We start from the raw sequence: 27573 nt of genomic DNA on the forward strand, positions 1-27573 counted from the left end.
CTGTTTGCCATTCCCCGCTGCCCCCCCTCCCAAAGAAGCACAGACAAAATCAAGAACTCAAAAATGCATGAGGATTGTGGGTGTGAATGAGTACCCCACTGCTGTCTTTTCAACATATTGGAGCCCTTGCTGTTTCAATGCATACATTTTATTTTATTTCAGTTCTCTTTCTTTCAGCCTCAGTTAATCGTAATTTGTTGTCATTCCCTACTAAATTATTTGATAGTTTTCTCTCAGTTGTTTACTGAACCATTGACCCTGCCAGTGTTGTTAGAATCTAATGTTCTGATAGAAAATTGGGGCTGTACGCACCAAAGTTTGGTGAGTACAAGAAATCCTTCTTCCACTTACCATTTAACAGGCTTGTGCATGTCCTATAATGGTCTCCCTCTCTCTTTTTCTCCCTCCAATTTCTTCTCTCTCACCTCAACCTCTCTCTTAGCACTCATCATCCACCACTGAGTAGATTTTCTCACTGAATCTCTCTTCCCCTAAAGAATATCTCCCTTTCTCCCAGCCTCCCTGCCCCGCCCTCCCATACAATTTTCTAATTCTTCTTTTTACCTACCTATTTCAATGGAGGAGGAAAGATAGTAAGGAAGGAAAATGCAGAGAAATAGAATAGGGAATGGAAGATGGAGGGAGGGAAGCAAAGGAAACAGAAGAAATAGGAGAAAAGAAAAGATGAAGCAGAGGAAAGGAAAATAAATTTAAAAGGGAGAAAGAGGAGAGTAAAAAGGAAAGGTGGGAAGAAAAGAAAGGAAGGAGTTGAAGACAGAAATAAAGAGGGTAAAAAAGAAGAATTGATTGGACACTGGCTCCTGCATGTACACATATGAGGATCATCACTGTTTCTATCAAGAAGCATCTTCCTTTGTAAATGTTGACGCCCCAGCCATGTGGCTCCTGGTAATTTAAGTCTTTGTCATTGTAGACAGACTCCTGTGAACGTGTAATTTGTTTTTATTTACATATGTGTTATTACATTCAGTCACTGAATGTTGAGAGTCAGCTGATTGGGTGGGCATAGAAAGTAGTGAAAGTCTGTGGGCTCGAATTTGCACTGGTTCACCGCCCAGTTTCTTGGCGGTATTGGCCGTTTTGGGTGAGAACCGGGTCAACAAAAAATTCCCCAGCTGAGGCACGCCGGCGGTTTCGAAATCCTGCTGGGGAGTGGACTGCTGCCGTGCACCATCCACATATCGCCCTGGCGCGACTTTTGGCTGAGCGGGGACCTGTAGGTAAGTATGAAAAAGAAAATGTAAATGCCCACGAGGATCAGCGGAGCTGGGCGGTAGGTAAGTAGGTCTGCAAGAAAAAGGTCAGTGATTGGTTTTTTACTATTTATTTTCAAAATCTGTTGGGGTGATTTAATTTAAAAGTGTGTTAGGAATTTTTTTTTGATTTTTAGTTAGGTTTTTTGAAAAATTATTTTTATTCTTTTTTTTTCGTGTTAGGCCTGACCTGCAACCTCGGGTAAATTTTTATAGATTTTTAAATTTATCGCCCATTTTCTTTAGGCATTGCCCAATCTAGCCGGAATTGCAGTTTTTCGCCCAGATTGGGGGTGCAAGGCCCATATTTTTCGCTGGGCGGATTTAAAAAATTTTTGTCGGGAAGTTTTCGCCAGTGATAAATCTTCCCAGCCTTAGTGATTTTTTGGGCGGCAATTGGGTACTGGAGGGCTTTCAGGAAATTCTAGCCCTGTACAGTCTCCTGAAATATGGATTTGAACATTTGTAAAGTTTTTTTTAACAATTTACTCCAAAATAATCTTCCCTGGCATTTTAATGAAATAAGAAATGTTAAACATTTTCATATTTTGAGATACAATAAGGAAAGATGTCTTCCATTTGGTACATGTCGTGAAACTGTGAAAGTGAATGCTTTTAAGACTTCACAATACATAATGCATCGAGGAATTCCTCCTGAAGTGGCTTTTTGATAGATAGTTAACATTTAATGCAGAATTAAAATATAACCATTAAATATAATAACAATGCATGCAAAGTCAGAAAAATTGTTAATTACAAATTTAAGGAATTTAGGCTATTAAAAATGTCTGCTTGGAGCTATTTAAATGGGACACTGCAAATTTGCATTTTTGAGCAACCTAAAATAAATAAAGCCTCTAATACGTCAAAAGCATTCCAGCAATTTAATAAAGTCAATGTGTGTGCTTCATTCTCTTTGAAGCTTTCCTATTTGAAGCTTACACTACATAAAGCAGGAAGCAGGTGCAACAGTGCTGTGTGCATATGAATGCTACAAAGTCAGCATAGAAAATGGAGTTTAATCATTCGAGTGTTTTAATTTTGTACTTTTGCCAATAGCAGAGATTATTTGCCATGAACATTTTCCAAGATATTTGGAAAGATCCAGAATTACACTTCAAAGCATACTAGCCAAGAATTGCATGTGGTTGAAAATGGATTAGAGTACAGTAATTGTCACACACAACCGATTGCTATTATTGAGTTCATTGGTACAGATGTCACTGCCAGGGCCAACATTAGTACGTGCGTCACTTTGCTGCAAAGCCGACCAGCAACATTCTGACAGTTTCTGCTGATTATGCACACAATGTTTTTTTTTTTAAAAAGGGTGTGTGTTTAATTCACTATTGATTTAATAAAGTATGGTACACTACCATTGAAAACAACACAAGTAACTATTATTAGCTGTAAAGTGTATGGCATATCAAGGGCTGATCTTCAGACACTATGAAAGTGGGCTCCCTATTAATTTTCCACAAATGGATTTAAACATAGTCATTAGCTTCCTACTGCTTATATGATCTAATATCCCTATTATTTGCATAACCTAGCCCTCATTCTTTCCTTCTCCCTCCTCAAACAAGAAACATTGACTGGGTTCTCTGTGAGCAGTACTTTCAGACGTTTACGAGATGAAATACGGGATGGTCAAACCAAATTTTAGTTAGTTAAGGTATCCAGGATGACAAACTGCAGTCAACCCCTTTCCAAATGTACTTCTCTTTGAGAGAAAATCCCCAGCTGAGGTAATAAAAGCTAAACCCATGAGTAATTTGGAAGATGTCAGGCAATACAAAACTACTTGTTCAAAAAAGGGTGAAAGGATAAGTGCAGCAACTACAGGCCAGTCAGTTTAACCTTGGTAGTGGGTAAGCTTTTAGAAATGATAATCAGGAACAAAGTTCACAGACACTTGGACAAGTGTGGATTCATGAAAAGCCAGCATGGATTGTTAAAGATAAATCGTATTGAACTAACTTGATATAGTTTTTTAATGAGGTAACAGAAAGAGTTGATGAGGAAAATGCAGTTGACATAGTGTACATGGACTTAAAAAAGTTGTTGATAAAGTGCCAGCAAAGTTGAAGCCCATGGAACAAAAGAGACAGTGGCAGCATGGATATGAAATTGGCTAAGCGACAGGAAACAGAGCGTAATGGTGAACAGTTGTATTTCGGTCTGGAGGAAAGTATACAGTGGTGTTCCCCAGGGACCACTGCTTTTCTTGATATATATTAATGACTTGGACTTGGGTGTACAAGGCACAATTTCAAAATTTGCAGATAACACATAACTTAGAAGTACAGTGAACAGTGAGGAGGATAGTGATAGACTTCAAGAAGACATATAAAGGCTGGCGACATGGGTGGACACGTGGCAGCTGAAATTTAATGCAGAAAAGTGCGAAGTGATACATTTTGTTAGGAAGAGCAAGGAGAGGCAATATAAACAAAGGGTACAATCCTAAAGTGGGTGCATGAACAGAGAGACCTGGGGGTACATGTGCACAAATCGAAGAAGGTGGCAGGGCAGGTTGAGAAAATGGATAACAAAAGCATACGGGATCCTGTGCTTTATAAATAGAAGCATAGAGTACAAAAACAAGGAAGTTATAATGAACCTTTATAAAACACTGGAGTATTGTCTCAAATTCTGATTCCAGGGATGAGGGACTTAAGTTATGTGGATAGACTGGAAAAGCTGGGGTTGATCTCCTTAGAGCAGAGAAGGTTGAGAGGAAATTTGATAGTGGTGTTCAAAATCATGAGGGGTCTAGACTGAGTAGATAGAAAGAAACTGTTCCTATTGGCGGAAGGGTCCAGAACCAGAGGACTCAGATTTAAGGTGATTGGTAGAAGAACCAAAGCCAACACAAGGAAAAACTTTTTTGCACAGCGCGTGTTTAGGATCTGGAATGCACTGCCTGAAAGGGTGGTGGAGGTAGACTGAATTGTGGCTTTCAATTGGATAAGCACCTGAAGGAAAATATTTCTAATGCAGATGCAATTTTGTTTCAAAAGGGAAATCTATGATGAATGGCCAGGCTGTAAACTTCCTTACTTTAATTTTGCTGCAAATTCACAGGATTGCATCCACTTCCAGGAATTCAGCAAAAGCAGCAGCTCCTGTACTGCGAATAAAGACTCTGGGCTTTATGGGCGTTTGTCTCAAGAGTTTTGTTAGTACTCACTATTCAGAAGGCGAAAATCAATGAGTGGATATGATCCTCGGCGCTCAGAAATAAGCCCTGCTTGCCCCCTCACTCGTGCATTTCCTGGGAAAACATAAATTCAAAAGAAACATTAAGATATAGTGGTTTTATTGTTCAGCATTAGTATTCTGTGCTGCTATCACAGTCCCTTTTTCTTTTGCAGCACATTCTAAAATCTTCACACATTGGAGACATAATTGGATAAGTATTCCATGTTTTGATAAAACTAAAATGTTGAACATGATATCTACAAAACAAAAGTAGGTTCTAAAATAATTCACTAAATAAAATGACTAGTGTATATATACCTGCTTAGTATCTAAATTGTCAGATTGCTTGTCTGACATCCAGTACTGGACGAGCAGAAAGTTTCACCAATTAAATATTGGGAAGACCGAAGCCATTATCTTTGGTCCTCGCCACAAACTGCATTCTCTAGCCACTGACTCCATCCCTCTCCCTAGCATCAATCTGATGGTGAACAAGACTGTTCGCAGCCTAGGTTTCATATTTGACCCTGAAATGTGTTTCCAGCCACATATCCGCGGCATAACTAAAACCGCCTTTTTCCACCTTCAGAACATTGCCCATCTCCACCCCTGCCTCAGCTCATCCGCTGCTGAAACCCTCATTCATGCCTTTGTAACTTTTAGACTTAACTACTCCAACTCACTCCTGGCCGGCCTTCCACATTCCACACTACGTACACTTGAAGTCATCTAAAACTCAGCAGACCATATACTAACCCACATCAAGTCAAGATACCCATCACCCCTGTGCTTTCTGACCTACATTGGCTCTCAGTTAAACAATGCCTCAATTTCAAAATTCTCATCCTTGTTTACAAATCACTCCATGGCCTTGCCCCTCCCTATCTCTGTAATTATTTTCAGCCTCACAATCCCACAAGATGTCTGCGCTGCTCAAATTCTGGCCTCTTGAACATCCTTGATTGTAACTGCACAACCATCGGTGGACATGCCTTTAGCTGCCTGAGCTCTAAGCTCTGGAACTCCCTCCCTAAATCTCTATGCCTCTCTACCTCTCTTTCCTCCTTTAAGACGCTCCTTAAAACCTACCTCTTTAAACAAGGTTTTGATCATCTGCCTTAATTTCTTCTGTGGCCGGTGTCAAATTTATCTGTTTGTCTGTAACACTGTTGTGAAGCGCCTTGGGAAGTTTTACTACATTAAAGGTGCTATATAAATAAAAGTTGTTATATTATCAGCCATTAGCAAAGATTTTCTTAAAGATCCAGACCTAGGTTTTCTCTAGGCTTACTCACTGGTGGAACTATAACAGGTGGGCAATTTCGCCCACAACACGCACATGCTTTCAAGGGTCAGCTGATATGCATGCGCAAGGGTGCACATCCAATGGAAGACCCATTCATGATCGGACGCAGATGCTAGAGATGGTGGAAATTGTTGCATATGCAATAACTCAATAAGCTTAGTACCTTAAACTCAATCAGTTGCAGCAAGACTCTTATTAGCTCTCAAAGTGAGGATTAAACATGGAGGCTCTCTTTATATAAAAGGGCTGCACGTGTGTGTCTGTGGCCCAATGACCTCTGATGGCTGCTCCTCCTGGTGGCAGGTAAACCCAGGCATACATACATTACATCATTCCCCCACAAGATCTTGGTATCAGTCCTATTTACAAATTGAAATGGTCCGGGCTTTCCGCTTCCTAGTTGATCGTCTCAGTTCAATTCCAGATTTGGGTGAGCTCTCCGAGTCATTCATGACTTGAGGCTGGGTTGCCGATCTAATGGGATCGACAGTGTCCATGTCAGGGATAGAAGGTCCAGATTCATTGACAACAGCAGGGTCTTCTGATGGCTGAATATGAATCAGTTGATCATTGATGGTGTCTTCTTCAAGCTGTTCCAGTTCGTCTGTGCCGCAATTTTGTCTGATCAATGTGCCTCCTGCATGTTTGCCCATTAACGAGCCTGACAATAAGCAACCTGTTACCCTTCTTGGTCGTAACAGTGCCAGTGACCCACTTGGGGCCTTGACCCTCATCATCATAGGCAGTCCCTCGGAATCGAGGAAGACTTGCTTCCATTCCTAAAGTGAGTTCTCTGGTGGCTGAACAACCCAATACGAGATCCTGTCACAGGTGGAACAGACATTCGTCGAGGGAAGGGGTGGGTGGGGCTGGTTTGCCGTGAACTCCTTCTGCTGCCTGCGCTTGATCTCTTCACGCTCTTTGTGTTGAGAGTCGAAGAACTCAACGCCCTCCCGGATGCACTTTCTCCACCTCGGGTGGTCTTCGGCCAGGATCTCCCAGGTGTCAGTGGTGATGTCACACTTTAGCAGGAAGACTTTGAGGGTGTCCTTGTAACGCTCCCGTTGCCCATCTTTGGCTCACTTACCATGACGGAGCTCCACATAAAGCATTTGCTTGGGGAGTCTCGTATCTGGCATGTGAACTATGTGGCCTGCCCAGTGAAGCTGATCGAGAGTGGTTAGTGCTTCAATGCTGGGGATGTTGGCCTGGGCGAGGACACTGATGTTGGTGCGCCTGTCCTCCCAGGGGATCCGCAGGATCTTGCGGAGACATCGTTGGTGATATGTCTCCAGCGACTTGAGATGCCTTCTATACATTGTCCATGCCTCAGATCCATACAGGAGGGCGGGTATTACTACAGCACTGTACACCATGAGCTTGGTGGTAGATTTGAGGGCCAGGTCTTCAAACGCTCTTTTCCTCAGACGGCCGAAGGCTGCACTGGCACACCGAGGCGATGTTGAATCTCCGCATCAATGTCTGCCCTTGCTGACAAGAGGTTCCCGAGATATGGGAAATGTTCCACGTTGTCGAGGGCCGTGCCGTGAATCTTGATGATTGGAGGGCAGTGCTGTGTGGCGTTAACAGGCTGGTGGAGGACCTTTGTCTGACGGATGTTAAGCGTAAGGCCCATGCTTTCATATGACTCAGTGAATACATTGACTATATCCTGGAGTTCAGCCTCTGAATATGCGCAGACGCAGGCGTCGTCCTCATACTGCAGCTCAATGACAGAGGTCGGGGTGATCTTGGACCTGGCCTGGAGGTGGCGTAGTTTAAACAGCTTCCCACTGGTTCTGTAGTTTAGTTCCACTCCAGCGGGGAGCTTGTTGATCGTGAGGTGGAGCATGGCGGCGAGGAAGATTGAGAAGAGGATTGGAGCGATGATGCAGCCCTGTTTGATCCCGGTCCGGACGTGAATTGGGTCTATAATGGATCTGTTGGGAAGGATCACAGCCTGCATGTTGTCGTGAAGCAGGCGAAGGATGTTGACAAACTTTTGGGGGCATCCGAAATGGAGGAGGACACTCCATAGACCCTCACGGTTGACAGTGTCAAAGGCCTTTGTAAGATCGAAGGCGGCCATATACAAGAGCTGGCGCTGCTCCCTGCATTTTTTCTGCAGCTGTCACGCTGTAAAGATCATGTCCGTTGTGCCCCGTAGGGGACAAAATCTGCACTGTGATTCTGAGAGGAGCTCCTTGGCCACAGGGAGAAGACGATTGAGGAGAACTCTAGCGACAACTTTCCCAGTGGCTGATGGCAGGGAGATTCCCCTGTAGTTGCCGCAGTCGGACTCGTCCCCTTTTAAAAAAATGGTCACAATCACTGCATCTCTGAGATCTCCCAGCATGCTCTCCTCCCGCCAGATGAGAGAGATGAGGTCATATATCCGCGCCATCAGCGCCTCTCCGCCATACTTTAACGCCTCATCAGGGATTCCATCCGCACCTGTAGCCTTGTTATTTTTGAGCTGTTTTATGTCTTTGCCTACCTCATGCAACGTGGAGTTTCACTGAGGTGGTGGCGGGTCACGTGCTGCTGGATGGAGTCGAGAGCACGTGAGTCAAAGGCAGAGTCTCGATTGAGGAGATCTTCAAAGTGCTCCTTTCATCGGGCCCTGACAGCCTCGGTGTCCTTGATGAGTGTTTCCCCATTCTTGGCCAGGAGTGGGGTGGGGCCTTGGGAGTTTGGACCGTAGGTGGCCTTGACTGCAATGAAGAATCCTCGCATATCATGGCTATCGGCCAGTTGTTGTATCTCCTGTGCTTTCTCCATCCACCACCTGTTCTTTAGGTCCTGGGTTTTTTGTTGGACCTGAGCCTTGAGCCGTCTATAGTGTTGCTTTGCAGCTCCCGAGTTAGGTTGTTGCTTGAGGCTCAGAAATGCTTTGCACTTACGATCTCTATTAGTTCTTCGATCTTCTGAGGCTAAAGAGGGTTTTTATTCCAACCTCGAGACATCCTTGTCCTGCGTCCCCACGGACAACAAATTGATCCTCCTGGTTGACTTTAATGTCAGGGTCAGCAAAGACACAGCCCTCTGGGGAGGCGTGATTGGCAGAGAGGGGGTAGGGAAAGCCAACTCCAGTGGTACCCTAATCCTGACAAAATGTCTAGAACATGAACTCATCATCAACACCCTAATTCACCAGAGGGACAAGTACAAGGCATCGTGGCAACACCCTCGCTCCAAACACTGGCATCTGCTTGACTATGTCATCGTCGAGCCAGGGATCGCAAGGAATTGCGCATCACCAGTGCTATGACAGGAGCTGACGACTGCTGGATGGACCACCGTCTAATCCGATCCATCATCAACATTAACATAGCCCCAAAGCAGAGGGGACAGCAGAAGCAGTGCCGCAAAAAAGTTAATGTTGGGGCACTGAGACCCCCAGCTAAGAGATCCTTATACAGCCAGCGTTTCACAGTCAATCTGGCGTGCCTTGATGACCCTGAGATGCTGAATGCCCACAGTGCTTGGTCTGCCCTCCAAGCCTCTATAACCAGTGCCTGTGAAGAGACACTTGGTCACTCAACCAGAAAACATCAGGAATGGTTTGATGAAAATGATCAGGGCCTTGACCATCATTTAGCACATACACAGGATTATTAATAGAGATGTCGCATGACATGGCAGTGCGATCATGATACCACTGCTGATGTTGATGTCTGTTTTCGATATGATTGTTAAGATCAGGGTGGACAAGATCAGCCTGGTCTTCAGACCTCTCTTAGACATAGACAGAGAAAATAGGTGCAGGAGTAGGCCATTCGACCCTTCGAGCCTGCACCACCATTCAATAAGATCATAGCTGATCATTCCCTCAGTACCCCTTTCCTACTTTCTCTCCATCCCCCTTGATCCCTTTAGCTGTAAGGGTCATATCTAACTCCTTCTTGAATATATCCAATGAATTGACATCAACAACTCTCTGCGGCAGGGCATTCCACAGGTGGACAACTCTCTGAGTGAAGAAGTTTCTCCTCATCTCAGTCCTAAACGGCCTACCCCTTATCCTAAGACTGTGTCTCCTGGTTCTGGACTTCCCCAACATCGGGAATATTCTTCCCGCATCTAACCTGTCCAGTCCCGTCAGAATCTAATACGTTTCTATGAGATCCCCTCTCATCCTTCTAAACTCCAGTGTATAAAGGCCCAGTTGATCCAGTCTCTCCTCATATGTCAGTCCAGCCATTCCTGGAATCAGTCTGGTGAACCTTCACTGCACTCCCTCAATAGCAAGAATGTCCTTCCTCAGATTAGGAGACCAAAACTGAACACAATATTCCAGGTGAGGTCCCACCAAGGCCCTGTACAACTGCAGTAAGACCTCCCTGCTCCAAAACTCAAATCCCCTAGCTATGAAGACTAACATACCATTTGCCTTCTTCACCGCCTGCTGTACCTGCATGCCAACTTTCAATGACTGATGAACCATGACACCCAGGTCTCATTGCACCTCCCCTTTTCCTAATCTGCTGCCATTCAGATAATATTCTGCCTTTGTGTTTTTGCCCCCAAAGTGGATAACCTCACATTTATCCACATTATACTGCATCTGCCATGCATTTGCCCACTCACCTAACCTGTCCAAGTCACCCTACAGCCTCTTAGCGTCCTCCTCACAGCTCACACCGCCACCCAGTTTAGTGTCATCTGCAAACTTGGAGATATTACACAATTCTTTCATCTAAATCATTAATGTATATTGTAAAGAGCTGGCGTCCCAGCACTGAGCCCTGCAGCACTCCACTAGTCACTGCCTGCCATTCTGAAAAGGACTCGTTTATCCCAACTCTCATCAACAGTTCAGCAGGGGGGGGATAGCAGTAAGCATGAAGGGTCTCGTCCTGTAACTAAGCAGTATGCGTGACAAGCGAGTCTGCAAAGAACCATGAGTTACGCGTTTCAGGCTCTGCTTGATGGTTTGGACGTCCTGCTCCGCTTGACCATTGGATACGGGTTTGAATGGTGCTGACCTTACTTGCTTGATACCATTGAATCTCATAAACTCTTGAAACGCCAAACTCGTGAAGCACGATCAGTTGTCGCTCACAATGTCGGGCAGACCATGAGTGGCAAACATGGCATGAAGGCTCTCAATGGTGGCTGTGGATGTGCTGGATGACATGATTACACATTCTATCCACTTGGAATACGCATCCACCACCACCAAAAACATTTTGCCCAGGAAAGGACCCGCATAGTCGATGTGGATCCTCGACCATGGTTTGCATGGCCACGACCACAGACTTAGCGGAGATTCCACTGGCGCATTGCTTAACTGCATGCAAGTTTTGCACTGATGCACACATGATTCCAAATCAGAGTCAATGCCAGGCCACCAAACGTGAGACCTGGAAATGGCCTTCATCATCACAATACCGGGATGGGTACTGTGTAAATCCCGTACAAATCTCTCCCTGACTTTCTTAGGCACAACAACACAATTACCCCATAGCAAACAATCAGATTGAATGGATAATTCATCTTTGCGACGGTTGTAAGGTTTGGTCTCATCACACACTTCCCTGGGAATGGCCAACCAATCACCACTAAGGACACAACGTTTTACAACAGATAAGATCGGATCCTGGCTGGTCTCGGTCCTAACTTGTTGAGCGACCCTTCACTCTCAAAGGCATCAATAACCAACAGTAGATCTGCGGGTTGTGGCGTTTTCACCTCCTGCGTGGGCAACGGTAAACGGCTCAATGCATCGGCACAATTCTCGGTGCCAGGTCTATGGTGAATGACATAATCATAGGCAGATAACGTCAGCATCTAACTCTGGATGCGGGATGACGCGTTGGTATTGATACCTCTATGGTCTGAAAACAAAGATATGAGCGGCCTATGATCGGTTTCAAGCTCGAAACGAAGCCCAAACAGATCCTGGTGCATCTTTTTAACCCCATATACGCAGGCTAAAGGTTCTTTCTCCACCATGCCGTAGGCTCTTTCCACTTTAGACATGCTTCTGGACCCGTACGCAACAGGTTGTAGTTTGCCCGACTCATTGGATTGTTGGAGCATGCAACCAACCCCATGTGATGAAGCATCACAGGTCAATACTAAATACATGCACGGGTCATAATGTACCAGCAATTTGTTGGAACAAAGCAGATTTCTAGCCTTCTCGAAAGCCCTGTCTTGAGATACACCCCAAACCCAGTTGTCACCTTTTCTGAGCAGAATGTGCAGTGGCTCTAATAATGTGCTCAATTTAGGTAAGAAATTACTAAAGCAGTTGAGAAGACCAAGGAACGAACGTAACTCCGTCACATTCTGGGGTCTGGGTGCATTTTTGATGACCTGTGTTTTCGAGTCCGTCGGCCTGATGCCGTCTGCAACAATCTTCCTTCCCAGGAATTCGACTTCCAGTGCCATAAAGGCGCACTTTGAATGTTTCAGCCTGAGCCCCACTTTGTCCAGACGACGTAGAACCTCTTCCAGGTTGTGCAGGTGTTCGGCAGTGTCACGGCCTATGACCAGAATGTCGTCTTGGAACACCACGGTTCTAGGGATGGACTTCAGTAAACTCTCCATGTTTCTCTGAAATATGGCTGCAGCCACGCAAATTCCGAAAGGACATCTGTTGTAAATGAACAGCCCTTTATGCATATTGGTGCACATAAGTTTCTTCGACTATTCGACAAGCTCCTGTGTCATATAGGCCGACGTCATATCCAATTTGGTGAACGACTTTCCCCTGGCTAGCGTTGTAAACAGGTCATCAGCCTTTGGTAACGGGTACTGATCCTGTTTCGAAACTCAGTTGATCGTAACCTACCTTGTAGTCTCCACAAATCCTGACAGTGCCATCACTCTTCAGCACAGGAACAATGGGACTAGCCCATTCGTTAAATTCAACCGATGAAATGACCCCGTCACATTGGAGTCTGTCCAGTTCGATTTCGACCTTCTCCCTCATCATGTATGGGACCGCCGGGCTTTGTGATGGATGGGTCTTGCATCTGAGTCCAGGTGGATCTGCACCTTGGCTCCCGTGAAGTTGCCGATGCCCAGTTCAAACAGCGAGGGAAATTTGCTCAGCACTTGAGCACACGAGGCGTCATCCACCGATGACGAAGCTTTAATATCGTTCCAGTTCCACTTTATCTTTTCGAGCCAACTCCTGCCGAACAGTGTTGGACCATTGCCTGGAACGATCCACAGTGATAGATCATGAACCGCCTCATCATACAACACCTTGACTGCTGCACTGCCAATCACTGGTATGAGCTCTTTGGTGTAGGTACACAATTTTGCATTTACTGGACGGCTTGGGTTTCACGGCCTTGGTGTCCCACACCTTTTCGAAAGTTCTCTGGCTCATAATTGACTGACTCGCACCCGTGTCTAATTCCATATATACCGGCACACTGTTCAATTTTACTTTAATCATTATCAGTTGGCTCTTTGTCAGGAATGAATGTACACTATACACTTTCTCCTCGGGTATCTCGTGTTGCATTGCCGGATCCGCTCCGGATCAGTCATCATCCACGTGGTGTGTCGCAGCACGCTTGCTGAGCTGCGGACACATCTGCTGAAGGTGCCCCATTTTTGCACAGCCTCTACAAATATACTGTCTGAAACTGCTCTAATGAGGCCAATAATTGCCCCCACAACGCCAACAGGGTGAAATCGAATTTGTGCCCAATGGTGGACTTCGAGCAGCTACAGGTTTTGCAAACACAGTTGGGTAGGCCCTGCCAGGTATAGCTCTGCCAACCGGTGACACAATCTGGTGCACAGTACTTGCCGTGGAGTTCTGATTCTGCGAGGATATCTGCTTTGTACTATCGGCTGTGGTCAGGCAAGACTGGGCGATCATGATGGCCCTGCTCAGATCCAGCGTCTCCACAGCCAGCAGCTTCCGCAGGATCACCTCGTGGTTTATGCCTATTACAAAGCCGTCGCGCAGCATGTCTTCCAACGTGGTTCCAGACTTACACGGTCCAGCGCGACGTTGCAGATCGACAACAAATTCTGCCACGTCCTGGGCCTCAGAACGAACATGCTTGTAAAAGCGATAACTCGAGATAATGATGCCTTATATGTCTTTTCCGTTGGACGTGCAGGTGAGAGCAGATTCTTTATGAGGCCATAGATTTTTGGACCACAATCCGTGAGGTAAACCACCCTGTGCCTAACTGCATCAGCGTCTTCATCCATCTTGTTGGGCACAAAGTACTGGTCGAGACGATCTGTAAAATCCTCCCAGTCTTCTCCCTCCATGAATTGCTCCAGGATTCCAACGATGCTCATTTTTTTGTTTTATGTGTGAAAGTTCGTATTGTGCCTCATCGCCAAATGTTGTGTATGCAATAACTCAATAGGCTTAGTACCGTGAACTCAATCAGGTGCGGCCTGACTACTTTATTAGCTCTCGAAGTGAGGAGTAAACATGGAGGCTCTCTTTTTATATACAAGGGCTGCATGTGTGTGTCTGTGGTCCAATGACCTCCAGCGGTTACTCCCCCTGGTGGCAGGTAAACCCAGGCATACATACATTACAGAAATCATAGTAGTGAAGCAGGATTTAATGTCCAAAAAGCAAAAAACTGCAGATGCTGGAAATCTGAAAGAAAAACAAAAAAAATCTGGAAATACTCAGCAACCCAGGCTGAATTCACCACCATCAATATCCTGCGGGTTACTATTGATCAGAAACTTACCTGGACTAGCCACATAAATACTGCGGCTACAAGACCAGGGCAGAGACTGGGTATTCTGCAGTGAGTGTTTCAGCTCCTGACTCCCCAGTGTCTTTCCACCATCTACAAGGCACAAATCTGGAGTGTGATGGAATACTCTACACCTGCCTGGATAAGTGCAGCTCCAACACCACCTGAAAAGCTCGACACCATCCAGGAAAAAGCAGCCTGCTTAATTGGTACCCCATTCACCGTGGCTGCAGTGTGTACCATCTACAAGATGCACTGCAGAAACTCGCCAAGGTTTTTTCGACAGCCCCTCCCAAACCCGCGACCTCTACCACCTAGAAAGACAAGGGCAGCAGGCGCATGACTGCAAGTTCCCCCCCAAGTCACATATCATCCTGACTTGGAAATATATCGGTGTTCCTTCATTGTCGCTGGGTCAAAATCCTGGAACTCCCTCCATAACAGCATTGTGGGAGTATCTTCACCTCACGGACTGCAGCGGTTCAAGAAGGCGGATCACCACCACCTTCTCGAGGGCAATAAGGATGGGCAAATAATGTTGGCCTTGCCAGCAACCCGCACATCCTGTGAACAATTTTTTTTTAAAAGCTGAGTCTTGACGAAAGGTTCTCACCCGAAACATTAACTCACCCGTTTTCTCCATAGATGCTGCCTGACCTGATGAGTGTTTCCAGCATTTTCAAGATTTAACATCAGACTTAGTTTGCAGGGCCTGTGACAATCTATTAAGTTTACTGTAGCTGTAGTAGTAGTAGGAGGAAGAAGCTCTTTTAGATTTGATGCCATGTTTTCAGGGGAGGGACTTGATTTTAGATAAGGAAAAGTTGTCTCTGTTAGACTGTTCCTGATTTTTCCACCAATAGCGGGTGTGCTGTCTGCCAACTCTTGAGTCTTTCCCAATGTGCCTCTTCTCCTTTACCTCCCATTGCATCTGGTACTTATCAGGTGGTTACATCTGTATCCCTCTGCCCAAGGCTAAATTATGCAGTATACCACCAATATTTGCAAGACCCATGCAGAAGCATATTGCACAGTACCACCAGATCTGTTAAGGCAGCAGAACTGTGACTTCAGCATGCCAAAGGTTTGCTGAGTGATGGCTCAACTTGTTGAATGCACCTCATTGTACTGTTCCTTGACTGGGCTTCCAGCAAATTGCTCTCCAAATACGTCATCCAGTAAGTCCATCCTGGAATGTGACAGGCAAGCATGACTGCCTCAGCATGAATGAGTCATGGCAACTGCTCCTCAGGTATCTAGCATGTAGTGGATTACAATTCTGCTGCTACAAATGGCACACGGCATCTCACGGATACCCAGTTTTGAGCTGCTAGATCTGTTTTTAATCTATCCCACTTAAGCACAGTGGTAGCGCCACACGACACAATGGATAGTGGAAACAGGACTTCAGCTCCACCGAGACTGTGCGGTGGTCACCCCTACCAATGTTGTCATGGACAGATGCATCTGCAACAGGTAGATTGATGAAAACAAGGTCAAGTATGTTATTCCCTTGTGTTCTCTCACCACTTGCATGCCCAGTCAGGCAGCTAGTTCCTTCAGTACTCAGCCAGCTCATTATTACCAATCCATGCTTGGTGATGGACATTGAATGAAGTCCCGCTCCCAGAGTATATTCCCATATCTATAAAGCAGGCACCCAAGTTATCAGCTAAATCAATACAGAAGCTTGGAAGATAGATATAAATCAAGAAGGTCTTTCAGCTCCTTTGACCTCATCCTTAGAGATTGCCAACCCATCATCTTCCCATTGCAACATCTAGCTGTTTATTAAATAAATTATGTCCTGGCCAATAGCATCCTGTTCCAACTGTGAAGAAGTTTCTGGCTTCAACACTTGTTGCACTGGCTATATTTCTTAATAGTGCAGAAGGGAAACTAGGAAATAGATGTGACAGAACCTAAATTGAATTATGCGGAGTAAAGTCACACCCATTCTACAGGAAATAGACTAATTCCCAACAAAGACGGGTGTATCTTGGAATATGTTTGTACATAGTTTGCAGAGGATAATTATTGCACAAAGGTACACATGTTCACTGGGCTAGTTATTCTTCCATCGTGACAAATTCATTGCTAAGTGTACTGTTCTTATGCTAATTTCAATTTTTAATACTGCTAAAAAGCAACTTCAAGCTATATTTTGCTTAGGAATTTAGCTAAGTGGCAATTTGCCACAAGTTGACAAAATGGATTGAATCAGTGGAAACGAACAAATAATGCCAAAAGAAAGTAATAAAAGGCAAAATGCAAGCGGGCACACTTATCAGTTACTGAAGCCTCATTGGGGACAAAAGATGAACCAGTCTCTGAGTTTCTGTGGAGCAGCAGTGATCACACATCTGGGCAACAATGGAGAAAAGTCAATGGCTCGGAATTTGCGATCAGTGACGAAATGACTGTGCTCGCTGCTGACCTCGATGACAGCTGCTGACAAAAATCTAGCGATCTCTGTGGTGTGAATTGCAGCTCTTCTGACGTTTGTTTGAATCTGGCGCCAAATCAAGCAAATTTCCAGCATCCAAAGTGATGTCATCAAGCAGGCTGAAGAATTCTCACAGACAGCAAACCAAGAAGTAAAATGTACAGATTTGAATTTACTTTTTTTTTTAAAGAGAGAGCAAAATAAAGATTGGGACATTCAGATAGGATTAAGGTAGAAGTTGAAATATCATAAACAAACATAAAAAAAGGTTTTAAAAACCATGTAATTCTTAATCAAATTAATTGAAAAAATTTGACATTCCACAAATATAAAATTAGTTTCAGGGTCAGAACAGTTTTCCATCAGTCATAAAGCCATTAAAAACCCAGTTACACCTCTTTCAACAAGGTTTAAGTTTTTCGGGGGGGAGGGGTTTAACAGTGACAGTCTAGTGTAATAGGGGAAGTTTTTATCTTTCAAGTGATTTTAATTGATTGCCGACTCTGGGGAATTCCACAGCGTAACTTGTGGCGGAGCCGGGAATGACTGACCGCAATTTCTGGATTTTTTGCATGGCTAAATCCTGAAGTTGCTATCAGTTTCAGCGGGGTAATGAAGGCAAATGCTAACAGTTTCGTCATCATTATACGAGTCATTATAAATCATAGTTAATGGGTGGGGATATGAAGCTTATGATCGAAAGGATTTTGAAACTTGCACCATGTTTACTACTTCTCAAAATAATATAATTTTGGACTATTTCACAATTTTAGCTACTATAAAAATGTGCAATTAAATTTTGATGTCAAAAACATTGCAAATTTACAAAATGTTGTCATCTGCGCTCAGATTTTTCAGGCTTCCACGTGGCTTAGGAAGCGGCCATTGCCAAAAAGGCAAGTAAAACATTGTTTTTAAACTTTTAATGTGGAGCAATAGTAGTTCTGTTGGCAGCTGACGGCTGCAAATGGCTTCTCACCTTCTGTCCTCCCCCTCACCACCCGCGAGGCCAGCAAGACAGGTGACCCAAAATTGAATTCTTTCATCAGGGGAGCTGCCTATGGAGGCGCGCTAGGTGCCCTGAATATGTAGATGAGGCCCGAGGACCAATTTCTAGTGATCCTTGGGCCTCCATCTTTGGGCGCAGGAATAGTTTTCTGTACACATTTGCCGCTCGAAGAATGGCCTAAAGTAATATCTAGGCCAGGGAATTCTGAGGAGCATAAAATGGCCATTTTACTCAACAAGCTCATCACCTTTTGACATAATAACTGTCTTTTATTGTTCACTTATGTTCTGTTGTATATGAACAAATGAACAACACGTTTAAGTAATCTATGAATTACAAATATATAGGCAAGTTTGAGCCTCATTGAAATGTGAAAATTGGGGTCTGATGATGTCATTCTGACTTCAATGAGATTTTAACACACAGCTGCCTGCCTTGCCAATGAAACCTGGTGCCATGCAGAAGCAAGCTTAGAAGAGGGCTGAGCGAGCAAGTAAATTGTTTTTTTATGGTTCCTGTAGGCCAGCAGGTGTAGGACTGCATGATGAAATCTTGCACCACCCCCACCCCGCCCTCTTCCTTGACCTCCTCCCTCTCCAACGACCGTCATCACCTGCTGACCCCCCAAATACACTTACTGTTTCCACAAGTCCCTGGCAACGGCCTGCCACTGTGCTATTTCTTGTTCCCACCCACCATGTCATTCCCACTGATTTCAGGTGAGAGTCAATTCTGGGATATTGGAATAAGGCCGCTCACCCCCCTGCCCCCGCCCCCCACCGCATTGGTAGGCATAGAAGAAAGACTAGCACATATATATAGTGCCTTTCATGACCTCAGGACGTCCCAAACTGCTTTACAACCAATGAAGTAGTTTTGAAATGACCAGGTCATTTGATTTAGCTGTTGGCTGAGGGATAAATGTTGACTAGGACTCCCCTATTCTTCTTCCAATAGTGCCGTGGGATGTTTAACATCTACCCGAGATGGCCTTGGTAAATGGCTGGAATTTGCCCTTAAAAAAAAACAGGTGGGTTTGGAGCATGGGGGCAATTAAAGCGTTAAAAATGGGATCCCCAACCTGATCCCACCTCTAACCCATCCATTTCCGTTTTTTCTGACTCAGAGGTGAGAGAACTACCACTGAGCCAAGCCTGACACTTATTTCTTTGCAAGCTCCTAGACAACATGTCTATCCATTCTAGACAAAAAACTGTGGAATAACATTCCTGTAAATGAGCATTGCTGCTTCTGCTGCAGCCTAGGTCTGCAGACATCAACTGAACCTCCCAAAAGGGACATTTCCTGAACGGATGTTTGGCTACTTGGCATATCCCAGTGGTGTCTGTATATAAACATAGTTCCTGTTTGATGACAAGGTTCACCCTGAATCACGTCTCACTGTCATTAAGGGTGGAGTACATACGGCAGACAGCTCAAAGATACTGAAACATCACACACGTTATAGGCCCCAGTCAAATGGCAATTAATGTTAAGGTCAGTATGTGTGTCTGTAACATAGGAATGCTGCCTTTAAACATCAGCTGTGTTTGGAATGAAGAAAGCAGTCAAAACATTTTTTATAAACCGTGCTGTTGATTTATTTTGGAATATAAAAGTTTACATTGTAAAACAAGTTTATATCTGGTTGTTTGATAAGTGGGTAGAAACAGGGACAAAATGTTTGTACTGTATTTTAAGTTACAAAATTCTAAAAATGTAAGCCAGTGAGGTCGTATAGTAGTATAAGGATCGCATTCACAAGCAAAATGTTCTTTTACGCACATTCCCTTTATCCACAATGATATTAAATGCCCACCCTAAACAATGTTATCACAGAATATAACGTAACGCCTCTGTTTAAAAAAGGGGGCAGACAAAAGGCAGGTAACTATAGGCCGGTTAGTTTAACATCTGTAGTGGGGAAAATGCTTGAAGCTATCATTAAGGAAGAAATAGCGGGACATCTAGATAGGAATAGTGCAATCAAGCAGACGCAACATGGATTCATGAAGGGGAAATCATGTTTAACTAATTTACTGGAATTCTTTGAGGATATAACGAGCATGGTGGATAGAGGTGTACCGATGGATGTGGTGTATTTGGATTTCCAAAAGGCACTCGATAAGGTGCCACACAAAAGGTTACTGCAGAAGATAAAGGTACGCGGAGTCAGAGGAAATGCATTAGCATGGATCGAGAATTGGCTGGCTAACAGAAAGCAGAGAGTCGGGATAAATTGGTCCTTTTCGGGTTGGAAATCGGTGGTTAGTGGTGTGCCACAGGGATCGGTGCTGGGACCACAACTGTTTACAATATACATAGATGACCTGGAAGAGGGGACAGAGTGTAGTGTAACAAAATTTGCAGATGGCACAAAGATTAGTGGGAAAGCGGGTTGTGTAGAGGACACAGAGGCTGCAAAGAGATTTAGATAGGTTAAGCGAATGGGCTAAGGTTTGGCAGATGGAATACAATGTCGGAAAATGTGACATCATCCACCTTGGAAAAAAAACAGTTAAAGGGAATATTATTTGAATGGGAAGAAATTACAACATGCTGCGGTGCAGAGGGACCTGGGGGTCCTTGTGCATGAATCCCAAAAAGTTAGTTTGCAGGTGCAGCAGGTAATCAGGAAGGTGAATGGAATGTTGGCCTTCATTGCGAGAGAGATGGAGTACAAAAGCAGGGAGGTCCTGCTGCAACTGTACAGGGTATTGGTGAGGCCGCACCTGGAGTACTGCATGCAGTTTTGGTCACCTTACTTAAGGAAGCTTTGGAGGGGGTACAGAGACGATTCACTCGGCTGATTCCGGAGATGAGGGGGTTACCTTATGATGATAGATTGAGTAGACTGGGTCTTTACTCGTTGGAGTTCAGAAGGATGAGGGGTGATCTTATAGAAACATTTAAAATAATGAAAGGGATAGACAAGATAGAGGCAGAGAGGTTGTTTCCACTGGTCGGGGAAAATAGAACTAGGGGGCACAGCCTCAAAATACGGGGGAGCCAATTTAAAATCGAGTTGAGAAGGAATTTCTTCTCCCAGAGGGTTGTGAATCTGTGGAATTCTCTGCCCAAGGAAGCAGTTGGGGCTAGCTCATTGAATGTATTCAAATCACAGATAGATAGATTTTTAACCAATAAGGGAATTAAGGGTTATGGGGAACGGGCAGGTAAGTGGAGCTGAGTCCATGGCCAGATCAGCCATGATCTTGCTGAATGACGGAGCAGGCTCGAGGGGCTAGATGGCCTACTCCTGTTCCTAAATTCTTATGTTCTTATGTTCTTATGAATACTTTAGTTTTTGCCGACATTTTGCTATTGGCACAAGGTTGTAAAATATTCTGCTAACCCACAAGATAAAATTTTAATTCATTATCTGAAGTGGAAAACAAAATATGGATCTGTGGTTCCTCCATGGCAACTACACACACAAAACACGGGACAGAGTTTATTTTACCATTTGAGATCTATATTCCAAATTAGTTTTAGATACTCTCACAAATGGGATGAGTGAAATTTAGTGAAAGCTTTGGGCTTAGAAATTGGGCCATTACTGCCACGAGTTATTTCCGCGATCCTGGTGAAAAATGGTGGCGCCACTCTAGCGTACTTTTCTGGTGCGGGACTTGACAGCCGATGCCCTGGAAATGTAAATGAAAAAAAGAGAGGGTGACGTCAGTCGGCGTGCAATGCCGACTTAAGGTCGCCTCATCGGACTTCAAATTTAGTGCTGAGTTCAGCACTAGGTCCTAAGCTTGCTCTTAAAACCCAGTGCTCAGTAGACTGACAGAGATGTTGTCAGCACCACTTAAAGGGATACACACATCTTTCAGTAAGTTTGCATTAAGCAAGTACTTTTCCCATTTTTTTTAGATGTGGAAGGGAATTCAGCTTTAAGAGTTGAAGACTCCCATTTGAGAATTCTTTTTAGTGTTAATGTTTTTTCAGAAGGCAGTTGAGCTGCAAGGGCTAAAAACTGCATATTTTTACATGATTTTTATTTTTTCCATTTCAGAAGGCAATTTGTGAACAAATACTGCTTTCTGAAATGACAGCCTCACATTGGAGCCTGCTGCCGGATCCAATGCGACCAGGATGGCGTTGCACAGTAAGTTAAGCGCTAGGCTAATGTTAATTAGTTCCCAGCGCCAATTTTTCTGTCTTGCCGGTGCCACCATTTTCAGTGGCCGTTAACAATCGGCTGCGGTGGCACCGGCAGCTTTTGTGGCAGTCACGAATTTCTAGGCATTGAAGTTTTCAGAATCAACAGAGCAGGCAAACCATCTTTTGAGTTGTAACTTCTAATTCTATAGAGGAGTGAGATTACAATGGGATAACTCTCGTTGAAGAGCCTGCACTGGTAGAGTCATGATAGACTGAGTGTCTACCTTCTATGCTGTAATTTCTATGGGGTGAATTTTCACTTTTAACCCAGCCTGATTTTCATTTCCAACGAAACAGCCAAATCACTACTGCTCGTTTTCCGCTGAGTGGTAAAAGTGAAAATTCACCCCCTCTATTATGACTACAAAAAGCCAAACAAAATTTGGCTACATCATTGCAGCCTTTCTGGCTCCTTGCCAACTATTTTAATTTTGTTGCAACTGAGCAGCCAAACCAATTTAGCTCTGCTATCTAAGTATATCACCTTTTTGCAAAATACATCCCCCCCACACCTTCTATCTATGGGTTTACAGAAGCATTCATGTAACTGTTATAGACTGTTCCAGAAGAGCTTTCGTTTGCATCACATTGATCACCATGTCAAGCTGGCAGCACAGTTAGGATTGCCAACTCTGGTTGACATATTTTTGGAGGGTTGATCACATGACATTTGATCAAACGGTATTAGATTACGTGACATTTGATCACATGGCATTTGCCCACTCTTTGCAAATGTTATTGAATTTACCTTAGATAAGTGTCTCAATATCACCAAGGGCTGAATTACAAATTTTAGTCTAATTGCTTTGTAGAATACAAAGAATTGAGTGAGATGAATTACAACATAATTTATAAATCAAAGCAAGCCTGGCTAACCCATTTCCTGAACTGATTTTAGATTATTGCTGAACTTTTTTTTCGATTGAAACTTCCACTGTTCCAAATTCTTTCCCCTCACATTACCTGTATTTTCCGTAATTTCTCACTGCCGCCACCAATGTTTGTTATTCTTGCCTTGCCCCTCTCCCCTCCGGTCAACCAATTGCCCACACGTGACCGATCTGGCCCAATATCCTTTACAGGACTCCACATGGGTAATTTAAATTGAGGAGAGGATTAGAATGCTGCACAGCCGAAGTTTAATTTTTAGCTTTAAGTTAATACCCCCCATCCCCAATGTTCTCCGTAATTTGTTTTTCAAAAGTCCGCACATGCGAGTTTTTTCAATTTAAAAGCGGGTTGCTCTGGCAAATTTTGAATGACAAAAATAGCACATTCTGGTTGATTTTAACACACTTTTAGACGTTACAATTGTTAAGTTTTTAATCTTCTAAAAAAATAGAAAAAGTTTGGGTTTTTCACAGACCATTAATTTCCCAGAAGCTACCTCAATCATTCCCCCGCCGCGCCCCCCCCCCCCCAGAGGACAGGGAACCAAGACTAAAATAGATAGCTCCAATTAAACTGCTAGCCCCAAATGTCAACAGTGATTTTTTTTAACAGAAGGTTTGATGACTCGACTACTTTGAAGTGGAACCCCAGAGGCTTGAGCAGAACTGGTGGTAGGCAGCTTGTTGGAACAGGTGCTTGCGAATCTCTGCTTTGTCTGATTATTACTTGGACCTTTCTCAGAATAGCTGATGCTCCACAGAGAAAGGCAAAACCTCCTTTCAGTTTATCTGCTCTGAAAATTCAGAGTCAGTGAACTGGTCTGCTTATCGACAGATCGGTCATTTTATTCTTTGCCCCAGGGCCCACTGTATCATAATGTTCCAGAATTGACCTCTAAATAAACTAACCTCACTGACACTTATTGCAAGTGTTCTTCTGGATAGATCTCCTTGGATCAACCACTAATCTAACTTGACTCAGGACAATATACTATACATTGCATTAATTTTTCCCTCGATGCCATCATTGAGTTTGGTGTAAGGAAAAGTCAAGGTGCCAGTGCTGGCCTGATTTACAATTTAATGATCTTAGCAAGATCACCCCTAAGTACCTTCATCAGTTTTCCCTCCATGCTGCTGAAAACTACAGCTATAACACGTGATAAAATAACTTGCACTGCCAGCCCTCCTCGTATAGTTGTGTTTCTAATTGTACAGCATAGCATGGCACCAATCCATATGATTCCAGATTCTGTCCACTTCTAAATCAGTGAACCTTGCTGGAAAAAGTATGTGTGCATACATACACGCACCACAGGACAGGAGCGGACTCGGCTGTGATGCCTACTTGCAATTAGCCCATTGGCACTATTGGGAGGGTGGAATTTTAGCCTACCCTGCCTGACAGGAAACGGTGGGTGTGTAGTTAAAATAGCTTTGCAAAGTCTTACCACCCTGTTCCCACTTGATTCCAGACCGTTGCCAAGGTGCTCGCCTGACACATAGGAAAATAGTAATTGTTAGATAAAAAAAGACTAAGGTCAATCTAGATCGCCTTCTACTATCCTGGTAGTCACATGATACAATGATAATGGAGTCGTTAACTAATCATAGCAATCAATCTCTATTAGTTTAGTCTACAATTGACCCAGACATGACGCAAGGAAAACCCCTGTGGTGGAGAGCCAGGCATTAAAATAGCCTGGGCATCAAACTGATGACGTCAAGCGGGGTTTAACGTTCATTCCGACTCGCACCCGCCTGCAACCAGGTCCTAATTAAACTCCTACACTTAAATGACTAGGGAAATTGGACACTTTAAGCTGTGTAAGATACGGAAGGACTTCTTGTCCTTGAAAAAACCATGGCCAAGATTTTGTGGGGCCGATGTGCGTATGCCATCTTAAGCCTTGTAAAATGCATGCGCATGTGCGAAAACCCGGAACTTGCGTAAGGGTTAATATAAATGTTAAATTAAAAAAACACACACAATCACTTAAAAATTAGGTTATGTAAATTTTAGCCTGGATTAAAATATTTTAAATTATTTTTCCAAAAAAATTACATTTTTATTTTTAAAGGAACTTTTAATTAATTTTGAAAATCGGAACATTTATTTTTATTTAAGTTATGTAAATTATTTATTTATTTGGGGATTCCTCATAAGCTTATGGGGATTTGTTTGTAAATAGAATCCCCATAAGCTTATGAGGACTCCTCCTTTCTGATAGGAGGCCCTGGCCCATGTGATTCCACGGACACTTCCGAACCGCCTGCGACCCTGGGATCTGTGGGACTTTACACAGGTCGAAGATTCCGAAGCCTGGGCGCTTGCAGGATGTGCGGATGTTCTTTCAGGTCGGAAGCATACTCCAGCTGCAAATTTCAGCCCATTATTCTAGCATGAGTCACCACCCCCAAAACCTATCGTTGTGAACAGTCAGTATAAGCCAGGAATTCCCGCACACCTGGACACATAAAATGGATCAAACAACCGATAGCCTCTTGCTTAGCTCCATAGATTGTTCTACACGGCAGCATCACTTGCTGACAGTTTTGGTATTAAGCTTATCTAAAGTTTAGAAACAACACACAAGCCAACACGTGTCATATGCAACACTCTCAATTCATCATTTCAAATGACTCCCACTTTCAGCAGCGATGGGCCTTGTATCAATGAGGTTCAATAAAATTCATGTGGCTATCATACTCCAGAGTGCAACATCAGGGGATGGAAACTGTTATATATGCAGACTATAGATATACTCTCTGTGTAGTCACTGTATAGTCGCATAAGATGGAAACTTGTTTACCTTATGTACTTTCAATAAGGTTTACACGGTGTATATACTATGCTGGCACCACTAGAGGGTGCAACTGGTGGAAACCAGGGTTTCCTGCCCTGGTGGCAGGGGCTGTATGAAAGGGTAGCCACCATGTGGCTGCCTCACTCTGGAGTTACGAATAAAGGACCAAGGTCACTACAGTTTGAGTACACACATTGTCTTGTGGAGTCATTCATAAGTACATTACAGACATAACAGAAACAATCTCTTGTTTCAAGATATCCTCTTCAGAGCCACAAGTGAGAGGGAAATTGTGGCTTGAGTTCAGAATTGCAGACCCTTTACCACTTTGCTAATTTATCATGTCATAACAGTGACTAGACAAAAGCAGATGCTGTGAAATGTAAGTTCAACCATAAGCATGGGGTCACAAGTGCACTGTAAGCTATTTTGCATTAATATGGTGCATGGTTGTCACATTACATCATCTGATATGATGCAAATACTTATGAGAGTCTCCAGCGGTACCAGTTAGACTACCTGAAGTAAGCTAAAAACCAACTTGAGAAGAATTTTAGGGCATCACACAATGGTACTGTGACTGTTGTGCCACTTTATCCAGAGATAACACTGACCTCCACTGCCATTTACTCTGAAAACTCCTCAACCCTGGTATCTTAAGTCATTAAATAAGCAAAAACCTGATTTTTGGAATGTAATTTCCAAACCAGAAAATTTTGCACTAATTTATATTGCATTTCTTCAAAATACTCTTATTGGATAAAAGGAGGCATTGCTATAATCATTTTTAAGAGGTCTCCAGTTATGTAGCTAATTCAATTTTATTTACACTTCAAAAAGTCCACAATGCAGATTTTATAAATGCAAGTAGCTTGGGCTAAAAAGCTTATAAATCAATCATTTCTTTATCCTGTGTCATTCTTGGCCATGATTGTTTTTCCATTTCATTTTCATCCAGAACAGTTATGAGCTCTAACTTGGCTGTACAACTTGAATTGTGGTTCTGAAAAGCTTCTGGAAACAACTATTGCACATGATTCTAATGTGGGTCACGATTTTAATTATATGTTAATGTATCATGTGGTTTGGGACTGTACCATTTCACAAATACAGATAAATTATTTGGCAAATAGGTTTTCCTTAGTACAGTTTTCAAAGATGCAAAGCCTCAGAGACTTTGTGGTTTATAAACCTGACCCGAGTAGGTCTAAATTTTGCGAATGACAAAAAGCTACATTTATTGTGGATAATTCCACATTTCAAATGTTTATTCTCTTACTAACTGGCTAAATTGAAAGATTTTAATAACAATAAGACAGTTGATTCGAATTGGTGAGCGAACAAAAGTTTTAAACGTACAAATAGGTTGAGTTGTAAAGCGCTCTTTGTTAGGTTGGAACAAAAATCGAGCACAGCTGAATTTGCCTTTAGTTTTCCAGTAACCACACTCTACAATAAAAATCCACTTTTACTAAATTTAATATGCCAGCAGTAGCTCTGGGCAAACTGCATTAAAACACAAACCTTACTAAAAGGGCACTTACTAAAAGGGCTATTATAATCTTGCAGGTCCCTCTTGTGTGTCACAACAAAATATATATGTAATTATTAGTAGCACTTTACATTCCTTCATCACATATTCAATTAAATAAAAATTACAAATGCAATTTCAATAAAGCAGAGCTCAATTGCTAGAGCATGAACAGATCAACAACTTTCATCTGAAATTATAGCCTTTTAGTCAATGCCCAATCCAGTGAACTGT

The 27573-nt window shown here is 43.4% G+C and overlaps 1 protein-coding gene across 1 annotated transcript in view; it reads right to left on the bottom strand.

Moving 5' to 3' along the window:
• Positions 1-27573, bottom strand: part of LOC139266885 (3',5'-cyclic-AMP phosphodiesterase 7B-like) — a 258407-nt gene that overhangs the window by 60736 nt on the left and 170098 nt on the right. Inside the window, exon 3 of the mRNA XM_070884501.1 lies at positions 4468-4551. Coding sequence (XP_070740602.1) covers positions 4468-4551 — 84 coding nt within the window. The remainder of the gene's footprint in view (positions 1-4467; positions 4552-27573) is intronic.

Source organism: Pristiophorus japonicus, chromosome 7 (genome assembly GCF_044704955.1).
Source record: "Pristiophorus japonicus isolate sPriJap1 chromosome 7, sPriJap1.hap1, whole genome shotgun sequence".
In the NCBI taxonomy this organism is placed as follows: Eukaryota; Metazoa; Chordata; class Chondrichthyes; family Pristiophoridae; genus Pristiophorus; species Pristiophorus japonicus.